Source organism: Leptinotarsa decemlineata, unplaced genomic scaffold (assembly GCF_025532065.1).
Source record: "Leptinotarsa decemlineata unplaced genomic scaffold, Ldec_3_MD MMD2_tig00000218_RagTag_RagTag, whole genome shotgun sequence".
Classification (NCBI taxonomy): Eukaryota; Metazoa; Arthropoda; class Insecta; order Coleoptera; family Chrysomelidae; genus Leptinotarsa; species Leptinotarsa decemlineata.
In genome coordinates this window covers 3,155,598-3,176,547 of record NW_027412545.1, presented here as the reverse complement: position 1 = coordinate 3,176,547, position 20,950 = coordinate 3,155,598, and the positions used below count along the sequence as shown (strand labels likewise).

The following is a 20,950-nucleotide window of genomic DNA, read 5'->3' as shown; positions in this document are numbered from 1 at the left end:
TTGAAGGAAGTATTGCCATCTATTGTCGGGATGCCTCAATTGAAGAAGCTCTCTGTATTATTTCATCTAGAATTTCATTATAGACGTGGTTTCCATTTTGAACCATTATTGGTGAGTAGATGGAACTATCAGCATCATTTTGAAGAAAATTTACGGGGACTCTCGACCTTCTCCAGTTTTTTTCGAATGAAATTGTTATTTAGAAAAATATCGAAAAATGGAAAAATAAAAAATGTTATTGTATTAGAAGTGTACAATGACGATGTGTACAATGACGATGTACACTTCGTCAAAATTCGTCACCTCAATGAAAGGGATTACGGAAGGAGAGTACGATTTGCGAATTGATTAAGACGTAAAAATAGAGAAGTTGTAAATATTAAAAAAGTGATATGGACGGACGAATCAAAATTCACCACCCGATGACAGTTACCTTTTTTCCCATTTAGTCGTCTTCGTATCTGTTACGGTTTAGAATATAGCAATATTACCACATGATAAAAGAAATAAAAGAAATATATATATATATATATATATATATATATATATATATATATATATATATATATATATATATATAAATATTGATGTGAATATTTGTATATTTGTGAATTCTTATAACAAATTGAACACCAGATTTTATCATTAGCGATAACCCACGATAACATTTCAGATTTCCATACATATACACTACGTATTAACTAACTGTCAGTTCCTTATTCAGTTCCAATCAAAACTTGCAATACAGAGCTCAATAAAAATTAATTATGTTGACAAAACCTCTTTCAAAATCTCAAATGAAGTTAGTTAGCTACTTGTTTCTTGAGAATAGATAGATCCTCAGTAATTTTTTTCCGATAGAATTTTCACTCAGTTTTGTACCATTTTAATATATTTACTGTTTCTTCCTCTTCATTTTCTTCTGCAACTAGCTTAAGAACTTGTATCTTGATTATGTATATTTTCATTTTATTATTGAATGTATGTTTTTCACTTATTGATGAGATTTAATTCGATTCAGTTGTGTTTCATTTGTGTTCCGAAGACTAAAATAAGATATCAAAATTTTATTCCACGAATATTTGCTATGAACCCGAGAACTTGGTAATTTGCAATGTTTCAATAGTGAAAATGGAGTTGATGGGTCTAAAAATTGAAATATAACTGATTGAAAGTTTTCAAACGAAGTTCTATCGAATGATACTAATTTTGTTGAGGATGAAATCATAGTTTTTCATCGACCTCTTCTACCTTCCACAATCTGTAAAAAAATAAAAATTGTAATGAAAAACTTTGTACAGGTCTAGAAAGAGCAAACTTTTTAGTTTATTCCGATAAACTTCTGCGTAAGTATTTTTTACAAAAAAAATGTTTTACTTGGAAGTAACTTATCATATTCTAACTCTTGTCAACTTGTCAAAACAAGAGTTACAGATATTCTATACGGAGGCCGAAGTCTGCCTCCGTCTTTACAATTGGAAAGACATCTGATGAATCTTGCAGTTTTTCTTGGGTTAGTTTCATTTCCCAAACGTCGTCAATGTTTAAGTAAATGAATGCAGATACCTTTTTTGTCAGTGGTCGAACCAAATGTTAGGTGGAGTTCAAGGTGGAGAGTACTTGGAATTCATTTATTTGGAAAACAACTGATATTCTCGATAAGGGTATGTAGTGGTCCAAATTGATCTTGAACTCTTTTTGATGTTACTCAGTGGTTATTGCACATGATACAATCCTCAAACACATCAGTTTACACCATCATAAAATCATGATTGTTTAAATTTGTGCAAAGCTAAACCTCGTGACTCATGTAGGCAACGGTTTTTAGATAAAAAAATGTTTGACGGTTGTAGCTCAGTGTGTTTGATTCAGAAACATCTTGTGAAATTTGAGGTTACCACCCATCATCATACAACTCGTCAGAGCATGCAACAAAATTTAAAATTACCTATCCCTTGCAACTCTCTGGTCAAGGACTCCTTATTTTACAATGGTGTGAAGATGTATAACCATCTGCCGATTTACACTAAAGAGATAAATATTGATACCCATCAGTACAGAAAAATTATTAAAGAAATTTTGAGTAGTAGACCCTATTAGAGTTTAACTGAGTTTTATACCAATCATTTTTAACTTAGCATGTTTTATGTGTATGTATGTTTCAACCATTGTTTGTGGTTTTTTATTTAGTGTTTTTATACTTTACTCTACATTATATTTTATTTATATTTTTATAGTCATAGGACATTTATGTATTCTTGGGGTTCTTGTTGAATACTCTTCGTGAGCAAAACAATAGCAAAATCAATACTCCTGACCGCTCTAGACTGAATGATTCCGTACAGCTCATCTCGTCTTGTGTTTGTAAATCTTTTGGTGGAAAAATCCGCACTTGTTTACTTTGTGGTAAATGTTCAAGAAGGATCGAAAACTTATGTGAATTTCTGGAACTTCATCTAGCTTTTCCTAATATGACTAATAACCAGTCCGTGCAAAGCTTATTGTTAAATCATCTGAAAATGAAATTTTTAACAGGTGATGATCGACTGTATTGTCAAACATGCGCCAAACTAACTGACTGTTATAAGGAAACAAGTATATCTGAGGCACCAGTCAATCTAATAATAACACTGATGATTTTCAAACAAGACTTAACCTCTAACGGAAGCAAGAAACTCTTTGGAAGGTTCGAAATAGATGAACATTTCAACCTAGCAGACCACTATTATAATATTCATGCAGTCATTGTTCACTGTGGTTCTGGCGTTGAATTTGGTCATTATTACGCCTTGGTCAAAGAAGAAACGGACTGGTTTAAGTTTGACGATAGTCGTATCACGAAGTGTTCCGGCGATGCATTGAATTTATTGGAGCCTCTGGACACACCCTACATTTTGTTTTATAAGAGAGAGGACATTGTTAGATCAATATTTTCAGATGATGTGGTGCTGCAGGTTTTTCCGGGTTTTCCTGCAGCTGAAAAAGCAAATGCGCCACTGGAATCAGTCGCCCCGGAGCGTCAATTAATTTTTCATGTTGTTTTTATTTTATTTTTATCGTTGTTGTATTCTTTTGAATTTATTCACTAACTTTGTCAAAAAAATTTTTTTGTTTGGACAATAAAGTATATATAATAATAAAAAACAATGAACACAATTTGGCTGCAACTTATCATGGAACTCGCAAATCGATGGTGGTTGTGGCAAGCTAAACAAATGTTTCTATGTGATCACTACACTCCAAAACATGCTGGAATGAGAATGTCTGCTTGAAGTTTATTATGCACTGGGGTACTCCGCTTTTTCATATAGTATCGTTGTGTGGAGTCAAGCGTCCGAACTACAGAGTGTTTGTGTTGCAAAAACGTATTATTAGACGTATTTTCTGCTTATCTTATAGGACATCATGCAGAGACATTTTCAGAAGTAATAAAATTATCAAGGTGTCCTCTATTTATATATTAAAACTGTTGACTCACCTTTTCAAGAACCTAAACAGCTTTAGAAGGCATTGCAATATTCACATGTGTGACACCGGAAACAGAAGAAATATTTTACCGAAGAAATTTTGTCACTCCATGCAGAAACAGCTCCAGTGGATACGGAAATACGCCTATTCAACATTCTGCTCCTCGAATTGAGAGAGAGAGCACACGTCCAGATATCTTAAAAAGCAAATTAAAGAAAGTACTTGCCGAAGGATGCTTTTACTCTCTCCATAAATTTGAACTTTTTTGTGGTTAGTGACTTCCAGTACTGACCTTTTCATGCTTCTTCATATTTTGCTTTATCTTTGTGATGGTCTTGTAATTTTTCACAAACGGTGAAGTATGCATCACTGAAATACCCGATTCGAATTCGGTTTTTGACTCGATGTTTCATTCAAGAATATATATTTTTTTAACCATTATTTATGTTTATCATTTCAGATGTACATAATCATCAGACACAATTTAATTAGTGAACTTGGACTAATCCGATCTATTTATTGTCAATAGGATATGAATGCAATAAATTTGAATTTGAATGAAAATCCACCCAGTATATACGTTTTCAGTTATGTTTAACTCTAAAACTTATTACTGAACAAAAGTCTAGTGTAATATTTGTTGGTAAATGAATAAGGAAGCAATCATTCATTTCTGATGAATAACCTCTTTTTAGACATTGAAGATCATTTCATCTGATTCAAGGGTTTTAATAATCGGATAAGTAAACATTATGAAATACATTTTACAAAACCATTTCATGGATATGTTGTAAACTAACTATCAATTTCCACGTTGGAAAAGAGATTCGATGGAGGAAAAGTATTCAATTCTATTTTTGATCATTCAGTAAATTTTCAGCATTTTCAAATCTGTTAATTTCAAACTCTTGAGTTTCAAATCTTTCTCTTTCGAATGTAACACGTCATAGTAATAGTTAAACTCATTTAAGATACCAATCCTATTTTTTTATTCTTCGGAAAAAGGTTCTCTCCGCTTGATCAATATATTGTAACGAATCTGAAGCCGCCCCTGACCAATATGCACATGACATCACCGCGATATGAGCCCGGCTTCCCGACTCAAGGGGGCAGTTCAGGAAGTGAATGGAGCGGCTAAACAAGAAATTCAAATAGTGGAAATAAATTAGGCGTTAGTTGCTAAGTGTTATAAATACATTAGATTGTGATCAGTGAGATATTATTGGAAATAAATTTGTTTAAAAAAGTTAATTCATCAATTTGTCACAATATAGTTTTTGGCAAGAACTACAAGTCAACTTATATATTCCTGATCTATCCGACCCTGAAGTTCTGTCTTTATTATTTTCAATAAATTTGCTTCGATTATCATTCGTTCTGTAGGCAACATTGGAGTCGTTTTTTTGTTCGAAAATCGAGCGATGTTATTTGTATAGTTTCACCAAAGTATGTCAATATCCTATGAACCTTATTATCGTTTTTTGATCTGTGATAAACCTGTTAAAGGAATTGTTTTTGCATTTTTTTTTTTAAAAAATGGAGTCGATAATATCTGCCTTGTAACCGTTGTTGATAGCAATTTGAAGAAACTCAGTTCTCACCAAAAATTATTTTCAATAGTCTGGAAATTTATTGAATTATTTACCTCCATATTCTGAATTGTAAATGTATGCTTTTGTGCCATGCCCATCAATGCTGCCTGTAACTCCGGTCGTGGAATCGTATACGATTCAGTGGAGCTACTTAGATGACATTGTCATTGGAACATATTCCTTACCATTCTGCTCGATCCTGAAATATGTTATGATTGTAAGTACTCACTCACTGGAATTACGAATGATGGCGAGTACAAAAATATTGTTTTAAATACGTTGCAATAGATTAATATTGGTATCTGGGAGTTAATTTATATCCGGGATGACACCAAAACTTCAGTACTGTATCAACTCCAACCCCTTCTCCCGGTTTCCCATCACCATTTATTATGGTCCATTTTCCATTTTTTGGAAACGGTGGGAGAGTACATTTGAATCTGTGGACACAGAACGAAAAGTTTAGATGGAACACCCGTTATCGAACACGGATAAAACATCGAGAAGGTTTACTCGTAGTGAATTAATGAGAGAGAAGATCCGAATCTTCTTTTTATACGCCAGTTGATAATTCAGGTTGTGTTCGAAAACTTAGTTTTACCGAAGGAGGAGGATTCAAAACCGTAATAATGATATACTGAGAGATAACTATAAATGCTATAGGAACTCCTAAAAAAATATATCATTACAAAGCCAAAATTGAGAAAAATCAAACAAATAATACTAAATGATGAAAAAGAGTAGGAGAAATCTGTGGGAAGAAGCGTAACACAACTGACATGAAACATATAAATATCGCAGGGTGAAAAAATAATGATATGCATGAAATTGTTGAAGACGTTTCATAAATATTGGGAAAAAATTAGCAAAAGAATTGTCAATAATCTTTATCACAATGACCCGAACCAGTTTATACGAACTACCAAAGTAATTTAGCTATAGGAGTTCTGAGCCAAAATCCCATGTATTTTCTTATGGAGCTAAATTCTGGACCTTTTTGGACTTCAGGCCCACTTCACACGGAAGGGGTAAAGGTCAACACCTCGTCTCTGCTAGACGTCCATTATGTGTAAACTGAGCCTTAACTTTCATTCAATAAAACACTGTTAATAAATGCATAATATTTCGTTCTATAGGTGATCTAACAGAGAGTGAATGAATTGATCATATTCAATTATTTTCTATGTATGATAAGAGAAGACGCAGAATATATTTTTTTTTTGAGTTCATTAGAGAAAAATTACTTTCTCATATGAGCATTGAATCACACATTAACCTCATTATTCAATTTGTACACGAAGTATTGTGGAATCAAATTCGATAAAACATTTTTTATGACAATTTTAAAACGCTTTTCAGTTGGAATTATTAGTAGTAGCTAAGCATAACATTATCAGCCACCAGAGTTTTGATGAATATAGACAAAACTGAGAAATATATCAAAATGAATTATCAATATAGGTATTTGAATAATTGCATCTCTCGGGATAATGAGTTTTTATAATTTTTATGAATTTTTACAAATTTAATTACACACATGGTCTTTGAACCCGACAAAGATACTATCATACTATCGGTCGGTCGGTAGCCAAGCGGTTCAGCGTGGGTGCTTTGTTCACTCACTCGAATTGACTGCCCTGTTGGTCGGTGGTTCAAGCCCTAGTCTGAACGATCGATCTTCACTTGCTATCGTCCAACCCGTGTTAGGAATCACACGTTAAAAGGTAAGACCTCGTTAATCCTTAGCTCGCACAAGTTTCGACTTCTGAGGGTTGTCGTTAGTAGGGGTGCGACAGCTGGTTAACGGAAAAACAGATTTTGAACAGATTTTAAACAGATTTTTTAGTAGAATATGACCGTGAATGCTTCATAGCTTCTGTAATGAGGAAAGATTTTTTAACCGTTTGCGTTTTGAAAATTGAAAAAACACAGAAAATTTGCAAAGGGAATAAAATACTTACTTCGGGCGATGAATGAATGCCAGCCATTGACTTTTTGAAAATTATTTCATGTAAATGTTGCCCGCGGCTACGCCGTAGGTGGTTCATATGTGAGCTTTGATTTTGACATACTTTTTCCAGCATTTCGGCCGGTATCTCTTCAATGACAGCTGTAATGTTATCTTCCAGGGCTGGAATTGTGACTGGCTTGTCCCTGTACACGAGAGACTTCACGTATCCCCACAAAAAATATCTAGTGGAGTCTTATCACGTTATCTTGGCGGCCTTCTTCAAAACGTGAGATTGAATTATCGCCAAACTCGCCCTTCAATAGGTATCGTATGCCGTGCGGCATGTGGCACCGACTTGTTGAAACTATATGTCAACCAAGTCCAACTCTTTCATTTTGTGGGAAAATTCACTCATCATCGCACGGTACCTTGCTACTTCGAATGTAACGTTGCGATTTCCATCTTTCTTGAAAAACTGTGGTCCAATGATCCCGCCGGCTAGCAAACCACAGCAAACCGTACAGCTCTTGAACTACCTCTGGCCGCTCCTCACATCAAATTCGGCATTTCTATTTGTTGACGTACCCATGGAGCCAAAAATAGGCTTCGTTGCCGAAGAGGATTTTTTGATAGAAAAATGGATCTACATCCAACTCTTTTAAGGCCCATTCACCAAACAAACTACGTTGTGGTACGTCATCTGGTTTCAGTTTCTACAGCAGCTGTATTTTGTATGGTTCCATAACGAAGTCCTCACGTCAAATCTTCCAGGGGATTGAATAAAACAAAGCCCAATTGTTGACAATGGAAACGATTTGACATATCGCGATCTTAATTGACACTGGCATTAGCGATACAGCAGCAATATTCTCATAAAACAATGAAAAAATTCACACTGAAAAACCAAATAGCAAAAAAGTCACCCACTATATATTTATTCACAGGGAAACTTTATCATTTTCCTGAGAAAACTTAAGGAAGCATTTGGAAAGAAGAACTGGATAGTAAGTGCAACCGTTCTATCTGATCCAGAAGAAAACAGTTACGATCCACCAAAATTGAATGAGTGAGTATTATATTCCAAATCGTGTTTTCATGTCGAAAAGTTTATTCGAAAGGATCATGACGAGTTGCAGTTTCAATGCTGAGTAAACACCTGGTGATTGGCTTGTTTTCATAGTTTTTTTGCAAAGAATGGAGTCAATAATGTCGAGCTTGTAAACGTTGTTGACAGATATTTTATTGATGAAACTCAATTGTCTAAAAATTACTTTCGGACAGTGAAATATTCAAAAGTTTGTAAAGTATACTAATGAATGCTGCTACCTCATGATGATTGGGATATCTTGAGGAACTATGTATGACAGGGTCTGTCTAAGATGGTTTGTGAAAAATTGTAATATCATGTTTATTATTAATTTTGATAATAGTCACATCTAGAAAATTTGCAGAATTATTATATCTATTTCAATGGTATAATTGAATGGAATTATAAAATTCAGCCAACTTGCCCTACTACCTACCTGTAGCTACCGGTAAAGCAGACTGGGATATCATCTACATATCTGGCAAGAAGATTTATGGACTTCTAGCAGGCAGAATCTTCCAGGATTGGCTCACTCCAAGGCGTTAATTCACCCTTCGAAGCTTGATACCAAACAGTTGCTGGACTACAGCAACTGTTTGGGATGAACCACGATTTCTAACAGGCCTTCTTACACGTGACTGTCATTCGAATCATCATATGCAGAGACTCGGACTGTCGGAAAACAGTGTATGTTGTCACTGATTGGAAAATGATGAAACTGCAGATCACATACTTTGTGCCTGCCCCGCTGGGGACAGTATCAGGTTTTTAGAGTTCAGCAGAGCCGTACTCTGGATATAGCATGTAAAGTCGTCAGGAGTTCGGATCCCCTTCTCTGCATGGTCCGTGACCATGAGAGAGCAGGAATTGGAGAATTTCTCTCCAGGGCAGCTGTCCGAGCAGCTGATGAACTCCGTTTAGTTTTCCACACTGATCGAGGTGACCACAACTCTGTCACAGAGTTGGAACCCGTTCAGCAAAAAGCTCATATAAAAGCCGCGGAGATCAGCTCACTTCTGCGGAAACACAAGGATAAGCCAATGCATGGGGTCTTCTTCAATAACATTGAAGACCTTGGCTTATCAAAGTGCCTGAGTTTTGCTTTCCTCAGGTCTAGTGGGCTGAAGTCGGAAACCGGAAACTGCGGGGTTCATCATGGCATGCCAGGATGGTGTCTTCAACACCTCAGTCTACCGCAGTCGCGTTCCCGACATAAGGTGCAGAGCTTGCCGCGAGGCGTCTGGGACCCTAATGCACTTGCTATTAGCATATCCAGCATATATGGTCTCGGCCTATATTCAACGACATAACGCGGCCCTAAAAGTGCTATATTACCATCTATGGCACTCTCACGGTATTGACGAGTCACCGGTGTTGCCCTACGCTCCGGGGGATATTGAATCCGTTGTGGTGAACGAGAAGTGCCGAATTTATTGGAACTATTCGTTCCCCACCCTCAGGCTCATACAAGGTAATAAGCCTGATGTAGCCCTTTCGACCACCAGAAAAAGACGATATTTGTCATGGAGTTTTCAGCTCCTGGCGAGACGAATATCGTCCGAAAAGCGGAGGAAAAACGGATAAAATATCGAGATTTTCTCTTCGAACTCCGCAGACTCTATCCAGACCACTGTCAAGATGGTTGTTCTGGTGAAATGATGCCATCTCTACTCTCGAATCTCAAAATCATACCGGCTTGCCGCACTAAGGCAGAAATCTTAGCCGCACAGATGCAGAAGGCTGTCATTCTTGGCATACTGCGCTTGCTCAGGGTACATGATTCTCGGACCCAATGATCACTTACCTCACGGTGTGGGGAGTGGTCATTGGTTGATAATGCTGGCGCGCCCTCCCGAATGTGTCGGGGCTTCGGGGGCTAGGGCCTTACCAGCGCACATTACGGTAAAAAAAATTAAAATAAGATGTATTTTTCATCATATTTAATGGTTTACAAATGCATGTTTAATGAATGGGCGGGGTTCAGCTATTAAAGCTGCTTTTTAACCCAACCTTGGACGTACACGCTTAATCTTATAGATTAAGATCACAAAAACCTTCATTATTGATATATCTGTGTTATATGCCCATACTATATAAGTATAGTATAATAGATACAAGGAGTAGGCGAAAAAAAATATAATGATAATAGACTTAATAAGTAAAGTAGCTGAATAATTGAATAATTTCATATCGTTAGAATTGAAGCCTGCTTGTACATGTGCCAAAAATCATTGCAAGAGTCATCAGATAGTAAAGACATCATTACCTTGTTCGGAGGACGACTTTCAAACGTTTTTTGAAATTTCTCAAACTGAAGTCTTTGAGTTCATGGGGTAATCTATTGTTTAGTTTTGCTGTGTTGTATGAAAAACTACATGTGTATAATGTGGTTTTGTGTTTCGGAATGAGCAGTAGTTTAATACGCGAATCATTCTTCCTCGCCAAAAAACAATTTTTTCCGCAAATATAATGGTGTTCCTGATTGCAAAATTTTACGGGTTACTTACTGTAAAGAGGTGTATTTCTCTCATTTGATTCATTTTCAACCAACCTGAGTCATTGAATGAATGGGCATACTTCAGTTTACCGTATGCGAATCGAATACAACTATTTTGAATTTTTTGCAACCATGTCAAATTATGCATATCTCATATGATACGAAATTAATAACAATTACCCCAAAGTTGGACACTTTGCACAAAATACCATGAAGTACTGAAAGGAATTTTCAACAAAATATCACCAATTTTATAATTTTGAACTCCATCAATATCTCACGAACGTTTTAGGATTGTCGATTACATCACTGTGGAATCATACGATATGTACGGACCATGGAGTAATCACACTGGAAATCATAATGCTTTATATCCCTCCTCAAAACAATCTCAGTGGGAAAAAAGTCATCTCAACATGAATGCGGTTGCTAATAACTGGATAAAAGCAGGCATCAATAGAAACAAATTAGTTTTGAGCATCGCCTTTCATAGTTTATCGTTCACGCTCAAGGATAAAAACCAACATTCAACATATTCTCCAGTTGAGGGCCAACTAGTCGGGGTGCTGAGGTATTCCGAGGTAAGCATTAGTTTATCAATATTACTTCAGTATTGAATGAAATGTAAGAAACTTGGAAATGAATAAAAGCCGTTTGGCTTTCACTATTTGATCTTTATATAAAAAATGTGGTAAACTTCCGAATGAAAAAAAAAACTATTTTCAAAGATGTTTATATCATGCAAATCACACAAACTGTACGGAAACGCCCTTTCGAAACAACAACTTTCACATGAAACTGAATTACACGAAAGAAAAATACTTTCGAAACAACTGCTTTTATATGAACATTGAATTATACAAAAATCACTTTTTCCTATCCAGTTTCTACTCCGAACAGTCGATATGGAATTGAATCAGGTATCATTCACAGAAACGCTACACAAAGTGTTATGATATGAAATTTCACCAACATTTTCCTCAATGGCGGACCTCGAAGTTTCGGAATGAAACACTTGTGTTATCACGTATCTGGATAATATTACAAGACGAAGTACTCATTTCATTCATAACACAAAACTTCATGTGAAATTTTTATTATTATTATCATCATTTTATCACGCGTTTATTAGCTTCACCTGTATGAATGTATGTTTGTTCGTAACTCTCAAGCTCGGGATCTGTATTTGACAGAATTATCGACATTTTTGCTTGATCTATTCGCGGGCAGATGGCGCTGTACGTAACCTTCTTGATATAATTCGAACTAACTTTACATGTATTTCTTCATTTGAAAAAAGTATTTTTTTTATTAACACGCGCGCCTGTTGTCTTTTTTGTAACCCTCCTTTGCGCGCCTGCTGCCTTGGGCTTGGCAGCTGATTTTCAGGCTCCTTCTCCGGAATCGGAAAATATCAATGGTCATTTTTCGAAACAATATACGGCTGATTGATCCCAAAGTTTAGATAAAATAAATATAGTTTGAAAAGTCTAAAAAACACGCTTTTATAGCAGACGAAACTAAAAAATTAAAAAATAGTTTAAAAAACTAAAAAACACAACTGAAAAGTTAAAAATATTTTTTTAAATATTTTTAACTTTTTAGTTTGATATTCTTCAAAAGCATGTTTTTTAGTTTTTCAAACTATATTTATATATCATATATATTTCATGTACGAGTATTAAATTGTGTAACGTTCCTGTGAATAATATTTGAGTACCTACCAACTGAATGGAAAAAAGTTTTTTTTGTACAATTCAATGTTCATGTGAAAGTAGTTGTCTGAGAGTATTTTGTCTATGTGTAATTCAATGTTCCTGTGGAAGTATTTGTTTCGGGAGGGTTTTTTCCAGTTCGGTTCTTGTCTGACAATTACTTCTATCGTTGATCGACAAATCTCTATTTTCATCCTAATTGTTTGCTTTCTGTATTTGGAAGTTTCACACAATTTTCAATAAAAAAAGGAGTAGCGGAAGCCAAAAAACTTTTTATTCAAAAACTCATTTCTCCTAAAAATATATTCCTTGTAATATCAGCAAAAACTTATTCCACCCATTTTTATCTGGGATTTAGATCTAGACTCCTCCCAATATTGATGAAGTACTAATTAGATGTAAGAAATTGAAGTCTGGTAGTATTTGACATTAGTAAAAAAAATCTGTTGAAAACCGTTTTTCCGTTATACTAGCTGTTGCCCTATCATGAACGACTTAGGAGATGAAACTTGTGCGAATAAAGGATTTCCGAGGTCTTATCTTTCAACGTGCGATTCCTAGCTCGGATTTGACAGTGAAAATCGATCATCCAGCCACAGAGCTCCAACTACCACTCCATATAGCGGTTGTTAACGCTACCTAGTCTTCAACTTTTCAATTGTTTTCATGCATTGGGAAAAATAATCATTGATAATTGAATTTCTCAGTACACGAGTAATGGGTTCCTTCATTTTATGAATATTTCGTGTACAAACTAAAAGGGAAAAGAGATTTATGTGTGATTCAATGCTCGTATGAGAAAGTACTTGTATCGGATAAACCCTTTTTCTCATTTGATTTGTGCCACAATCCGGGGACGTTTTTATGATATTGACAGTTTCATATCCTGTTAATTCTGATGGAGGAGTTGAGAACAATGAATTTTTTTGGAAATATATCAATCCGATTAAAAAAATCGTCATTTCATGATATATACTCTGTTGCGGAATTGATTGAGTTTGGCATGTATCCCCAAAATGTCGTATCAAATCGTCAAAGGTTTTCACCTTACCTGCTCCTACTCTGCAGCTTCCGGGTAAAGGGGATGCATCCGCCCAATCAGCATCGAATAGTGGACTGTAAGGGGTTGATTTCTTTATGAGTATAAAGAAGCACTTTGATTTCTGAATACTCGATAGCACCACCACACCAGCTCGTACGTTTTTACATCCGTACTGTCACTGTCAATCTCAAACATTCTGTTTGTCTATCGCGGAGAGCAATTTTTCGCTAGTCCTCTTGACGATACACGCGATGAAATAAACATATGCGAGATGATACCAAATCTGAAATATATTCTGGCATATGATAATAATAATAATAATAATAATTTTATGAACCATTTTCGGTACTTAATGTACATATGGTAAGTCAATAATTGTAATATATGTTCTGTATCTGTATCTGTAGAGTAGGGAGGGTGAGTGTAAGCCCACGCACTTAGGCCGCATGTGACCCATTATACATCCTCCCGAGGAGTTGTCCTCCTAGGTCATCGTCCATCCTGTCCTTTCCAGAAAGGTGGACAGGTGCCCCTTATATCGGCAGGTGTAGGCCAAGACTCGCCGAACACACACTCTCTTATTGACGATAACACCGGGCACTCGCACAGGACATGCCTGACAGTCTCATCTTCCTGTTCACACATCCTGCACAGAGGTGTGTCTACTAGCCCCATATTATCGAGGTGTTTCCTTAGTTGACAGTGGCCAGTCAGAAATCCTACTGTAAGGCGTAGATTTTTCCTGGTCATCGCCAGATATTTCTTCGGCGCCAGCTTCCCAGGGTCGCCCAAGGTGATCCTGTCAAGATTACATCCTCAGATTTCATCCCATCTCTTCAAGGATTGAGCATGGGTGTAACATTTGACTAGTTCCGCAATTGTCGAAGTCATCAGGCCGTGGGTGCCACTGGGTCCTAGAATTGTTAGTCCAGCCGCTTCTTCGGCTAAAGAGTGGACAATGCAATTGCCTTTACTCTTGTCGTGCCCTTTAACCCACCTCAGGATACTGTTATTATCTACCGAGGCTTTGGCTAAATCTTGATGGCACTCTAGTACTAGCCCTGAGGTAACACGCTGTCTGTTCAAGGCTAATAGTGCTTATCTGCTATCAGTGCAGATTGTTATGTTTTTGCCAGAAATTCCTTTCTTGGTTATTTCTTTTGTGGCGATTGAGATACCAGCCAGTTCTGTTTGGACCACGCTGGTATTTCTTCCCATTTCCCACTTAATCCTTAGGCTCAGTGACCTGGAGTACACTCCACATCCTGAGCCTTCTTTGGTCTTTGAGCCGTCTGTATAAATCCGTATTGCATTTGTAGCATCTGACTCTGTGTTCTGCTCAATTTGTATTTTGTAGGGTTTATTAAACACAAACTTGGGTTCAATTGCATCACTTGTTGCCTGCAGCGCAGTGAGCGATTCCCGCCATAAGCCCAGCCTCAATTGACCCATTCTTACTTCGAGGTTTACACCAGCCGTGCGCAATCGTACCATGGCCATTAACGCAACCACCTCAAAGTACAAATCCAGAGGGGTCAGACCCGTGATTAATTCCATTGCCGCGGTTGGTGTTGTTCTCATGGCTCCTGTGATGTTTAAACAAGCCAGTCTCTGTATTTGATATAATCTTTGGATGGCCGATGCTTGTAGAACTTTCAGTCCCCATGCAATGGCTCCATACGTTAACATAGGTCTTATTATTGCAGTGTAGATCCAGGTGACCACACGGGGTGAAAGACCCCATGCGCGTCCCACTGGCCTCCGACATTGCTCATAAGCCACGTATGCTCTTTTTGCTCTACATGTTATTAGCTTCTTGTCGAGGATAGTACCAAGGTATCTCACCTCTTCAGAGAAGTTTAGTTTGCTTTTGAAGATTTCGGGAGGTTTTAAGCCCGTTAAACTTCTTTTCCTGGTGAAAAAGACCATCTCAGTCTTCTTGGGATTGATCGACATTGAGTGTTCCTTACACCATGTTTCTATTAATTTGAGTCCATCCTGCGCTCTATCGCAGAGTGTGTTTACAAATTTGCCGGTCTGCAAGATTACTATGTCATCTGCGTATGCATTTTTGTTAAGGTGATTAATTAGGGTATCCAGAACTATGTTCCAAAGAAGGGGTGATAAGACCCCTTCCTGTGGACATATTATACATATTAAGAATGAAAATAATAGTTAGACATACTTGAATAACAAATTGAAGAATAAAGATAAAATATAAATATGAAAACATTAAAACACGGCACCTAATATACAAATGTTAAAATTTAAAAACAAATACATATATTATATTACATTGGGAATTATTCCCAGGAATTATCACTCCAATAGTCTTAAACTATAAAAACATTTTTTATTGAGAATAGTTTCGTATTATTCTTAAATATTTCATATGATTTTGACTCCTTGATTGAATCAGGTGATTTATTGTGAAGTGAGATAGCATTGTATATTGAAGAATTTTTAAATTGTGCGAGGGTATCCTTAACATACCACCATGACGTGCATGATAATGAGTAGAAGCATTCGTTTCAAGAGATGCAAGATTATTTCTTACATAAGTCACACATTTGAATATATATATATATATATATATATATATATATATATATATATATATATATATATATATATATATGGAACTGATATATTTTCCCTTACAAGAATAGGTTTGCAGCTATCACGATAATCCATATAAAAAATCAGTCTCATAATGCGTTTTTGGGCAACAAATATTCTATAAAGATCTCTACCACATTCTTGCAAACCCCATCGATATGTAGATCCCAATTTAAAGATTCATCTAACATGGTTCCTTGAAATTTAACATCCTGTGGCATCGCTATTCCATCAGTAATATCAACTCCATCTGGAATGTTATTTTTTCTGTTATAAAATTTCATCCAAACAGATTTGCAGGTATTTAATATAAAATTACTACATTCACACCATGACATAAATCCCTCAATAACCATTTTGACTCTTGTTAATACATCTTCCAGTGTAGACCCAGTGATTGTCATTGTGGTATAATCTGCAAACATAGTTATGTGGCAATTGTGAACATGTTCTGAGAGATCATTAACAAATACCACAAAAAGTAAAGGTTCCAGTACTGATCTCTGAGAATCATGTTCATCATCATGTTTCTTGGACACAATATTATTATATTTGACTGCCAAATGCCGCCCACTCATATAGGATTTTATCCAAGTCTCTCCACTTGGAGGTCTATAAATGGTGATAACTATAACTTTAAAGCTATTTACTTCACAATAAATTCCGCATATTTCGATTTGACACTCTGAAGAATTTTTTTTAAATGTAAGCATTTCCTAGATATTTAATAGATACCTTTTTTTACAAGGATTTCAAAATTATTAAAATATGCATCTCTATAACTTATGATTATAACTAAATACAGTGGGGTTTTCCGAAAAATTAACATACTAACGAAATATTATCGCAGATCTCGGATGACCGGTTTTGTTACCTTCTTTTAGATTTGTTCAAACTATACCGATTTTACCGAAGTATGGGATAATGACCAGAAATCGCCGTACAAATATAAAGACGATCAGTGGTTTGCATACAATTCAAAAGAAGCTGTTTCAATCAAGGTGATGTATTTGTATTATCAAAATATTACCTATTTCCGTTCATTATGTCAAAGTCAGTACAGGTTTCATTTGTCATTCATCATGACACATGTTTCTTACATATCAAAAAGTTACAATGATTTTTCATTCAAAAGGAAATTGCATAGAATCAATAGCTTATATTTTTTTCAGCTTTTAATACTGGACCATTTCGCCTCAAATTATTTTTCAAATTTTACTCAAATTTTCTCAATGCACACAATGTATATTGTTTTGTATGATCCCTGCATGCACTTTATACACTTTAAATTGTTGAATGCAGATATGCTGAAATATAAATTATTCAAAGACAAATCTGTTCGAACAAATTCCTAATATATACCCATCCAAATTTTCCTACCGGTCAGGAAGGGTAGAACGAATATATAGTTGCCTGCTCTGCCTACTTTCCGGGAGATTCAGATACCGTACCTCTGTAACGGATCCGTAATGTGGCTTTGTGTACTTTTTTACACTTGGCGTCATTAGTGGCGAATGAGTCTTTAACGTCGTTCTGATATAATATTATGGCTCAAACACCTCCCCGTCATACTTTCGGTCCGTTACTTACACCCTCTCAACAGTGCGGGAGTGAGTACACTGGAGGGTGCTGCAAGTAGCTTCATCGGACCAGAACCTATCATTGGCATTGCTTTAGGTTTTGCCGAACAAACACTGAACACCTGGATGGCAAGAAGATTTAAATACTTCTTGCAAAATCTTCCAGGATTGGCTCACTCCAAGGCGTTCATTAACCCTTCGAAGCTTGAAACCAAACAGTTGTTGGACTACAGTAGGAATGAACTACGATGTATAACAGGTCTCCTTACAGGTTGTCGTCTGAATCATCATATGCAGAAACTCGGTCTATCGGAAGACACAGTGTGTCGCCTCTGTATGGATAATGATGAAACAGCAGAGCGTATACTTTGTGCCTGCCCCACTGCAGATCGAATCAGGTTGTCAGAGTTTTGTAGAACCACACTTCTACCATCTGACCTGAAAGATTACTCATCATTTAAACTACTCGACTTCGTTACGAAGCTAGGTTCATTTGGTCGAGTTTGAATAGGTGTGAGTCACAATAAACCTTTGCGGGTTGCGGTGGAGGGTCGAAAAGGCCCACTCACTTTTGACCTAATAACATATATAACCTAATACATATATACTTTCAAAAGTAATCTTTCAATTGTTGATGTGTTAATTAACTCAAATTCATTTCGAAAAGTTAAGTTGAGTTGGAATAATCTAATTTCGTATTTTTTCAGGGTGACTACATAAAATCGAAGGGTTTTTTCGGTGTCAACGTCTGGCACCTAGAAGATGATGATATTCATGGTGTTTGTGGCACGAAACAAGTTTTGCTCAAATATCTTCATGAAGGATTAGGAAACAAGGTTAATTTCGGCAATTGATGTATCGCTTATCGATCGAACAATGTTTTCGTAATACAGAAATTTTTCATTTCGTAATAAAAATCTTCCCTTTTTGTGTCTCCTTCAGATCCTGTAGCTTTCTTTGTACATAACGTAATTGTCTTATAATTATCTTCATCTGAGGCCTAACTTCTACGAAATATAGCATTATATTTTTTTTTTTTCAGAAGAATGTAAGCCAGAAAAGATTTATTTTATTTCACTCCTAACAGGTTCGAGATATTTGAAGATTTATATAAGATTGAGCATTATTATTTGAATGCTGATTTGTTTCAAAGTGACTGACAGTGTTTCATGGTGAATTTCATTAGTTTATTAGACCATTGTCTAATATGATTCTATGATTCGAAATATATGAAAGAACAAATAAAATAAACAGAAATGGCTAAAATATCAATCATATTGAGCTAATGAGCAAATGAAAATAGAATGAAACGAATAAAATAATCAAGATACAAAATGAAAATGACCACAGAGTAAAAAGAAAAAAAAAAAGAAAATGAATTGAAAAATGAAAAAAAAATCAAAAATTCAAAAATATTTCGAACCAAGTTACTTCACGACGTTTCGATTGTTAGTATCCACAATCGTCTTCGTGTTATGACTGGACTATTCCTCCGAAAGATGACTATTCATAGGTCTTTCGAGCGCTTTCACCTATCCCCTCTTCCCTATCTCCCCTATAATTACTGCAGTAGAATCCACCAGTTCACTTATTGATCAGACCGAGGTAGAAGAATCCAGAAGGAAAATCAGAGACCAGTTGGATGCAGAACGAATATAATGATAATGTCACTCTTGTCATTACAGTAAGCTTTGAACATGACATTACTAATATCAGGTATCTGAAAATGCTATTATAAATACCAATGCGTCAATTTTTTGAAATGTTTTCATCAATACTCAATTTCAAATTGTGAAACTCAGATTACTTGTAAGTATTGTCCATTTTTTCAGTTCTTTTCTGTTGTTGAGAATCTTAGCGACTGGAGAAATGTACAGTGAAATGGAATAACGGGGTCTCTCAGTCAAAAAATTAAAAATCAAAACTCTGAGTTACTTTGCCAAGCTATCGCTTCTAATGGAAAGCTTATTCAGGGCAGTAAAAATGAGTGAAAGCTTCCCATTAGAAGCGAAAGCTTGGCAAAGTAAAACAATAAATAAACTTGAAAATATGCTTATAAGACAAAACTGCAGTAATCTTAGTTACAAATACAAGTGGTATGAAAACATAGAAAGTTGTATTCCTCATTTTTCATGCCACAATGCTACGTCCATCAATTTAATCATTAACAGGTTTCAACCTATGAAGTTCGCCGTAATATGATACACTACACTAATTTTTTTCACACTCACCTGTCTATCTTATCTTCATTTTTTTATATTTTTCGTTCAACTGCTGACTGCAGTTTCCATTTTTCTTACAATTTTTTTCCGAGTATCGAAAAACCGACAAAGATGTAACGCAGCGATTTTATATTGTTACATTGTTTTATGCCCGAAGTAGCGTCAACACTTCTTACATACTAATACGATGGTATTAGGTACTTTACAATGTTCTGTTACATGTCTGTACTCAGGTTATAACAAATGACGTGTAACATTAGTGAGAAAATGTTGCGTTAAGGCTAACGGAGTTGCAGTACTATTGAATGTTATCCATAACAATTTTGACTCGAGTAACCGTTACAAACCGAACAACTTTCCGTCGGTTTCTAACTGGCGGCATAAAAGGACTGATATGCTAGGCACGATACACATGGACCAAGAGAAAGCGGAACCATTTGCGGACAATTTCGAAAGGCAGTGTAGAGAGAACGACGTCCCGTTCACGGACGAAGTAGAAGAAATAGAGACACAGGTGGAAACGACGGTACGTAGACTCAGGAGGCAAAGAAGAGACAACGTGCAACCCCTGGCTCCAACATCTTCCGAGGAAGTGAAGGATATCGTAAGACATCTAGCTTATCGAGAAGCTCCAGGTCCAGACCAAATAACAAACCGGGCTCTGAAAGTCATACCACGAAAGGGTATAGCAGCTATAACAAACATCATAAAAACTATACTCAGGCTGCAGCACTTCTAGTATCCATTTAAGGAGGCGACGGTCATCCATATCACGAAGCCAAAGAAGAATCACCTATTCCCGGTTAAATCACAGGCCAATCAGCTTAACCCCTTCCTTAACCAAAGTGACAACGCGTAATCCTGAAAAAATTAGAGGACCAAACCAACGAACTCGGAATCCACCTCACGAACAGTTCGGTTTCAGATCAGAACACTCGACAGAGTTGCAAGTCCTGAGGGCAGTAGACTTTGCCACGAAAGACTTCAACCTCGGCAAAGGATACAACACCGGAGCGATTTTCTTAGACGGCTCCAAAGCGTTTGACAGAGTCTGGCATGATGGACTTCTGCCCAAAAAGATCAATTTTGGATACACGGAATCAATGGTGAGATTAATCGAGTCTTTTCTAGCTGCCAGGCGATGCCACTGTAGGGTAGGACAAGAACTCTCAACGAT

At 36.2% G+C, this 20,950-nt stretch overlaps 1 protein-coding gene across 2 annotated transcripts; it reads left to right on the top strand.

Moving 5' to 3' along the window:
* Positions 1-7,624: 7,624 nt before the first annotated feature.
* LOC111512931 (endochitinase-like) lies at positions 7,625-19,430 on the top strand. 2 transcript variants are annotated; one of them, XM_074173276.1, is made up of 4 exons: positions 7,625-8,077; positions 10,888-11,176; positions 16,856-16,972; positions 18,259-19,430. In XM_074173276.1, the coding sequence occupies exons 2-4, from the start codon at positions 10,922-10,924 to the stop codon at positions 18,403-18,405; spliced, it is 519 nt and encodes a 172-aa protein (XP_074029377.1). In that variant the 5' UTR covers positions 7,625-8,077; positions 10,888-10,921; the 3' UTR covers positions 18,406-19,430. The 2 variants fall into 2 exon arrangements, with proteins under 2 accessions (XP_074029377.1, XP_074029378.1); XM_074173277.1 differs by lacking the exon at positions 16,856-16,972 and having other exon boundaries at positions 7,788-8,077; positions 18,259-18,882.
* The last annotated feature ends 1,520 nt before the right edge of the window (positions 19,431-20,950 follow it).

Coding starts and splice junctions, on each gene's coding strand:
- LOC111512931 (XM_074173276.1), top strand. CDS start 10,922: ATGTACGGACCATGGAGTAATCACACTGGAAATCATAATGCTTTATAT. Junction 11,177..16,855: donor GGGTGCTGAGGTATTCCGAG/GTAAGCATTAGT, acceptor ACCTTCTTTTAG/ATTTGTTCAAACTATACCGA. Junction 16,973..18,258: donor AAGAAGCTGTTTCAATCAAG/GTGATGTATTTG, acceptor GTATTTTTTCAG/GGTGACTACATAAAATCGAA.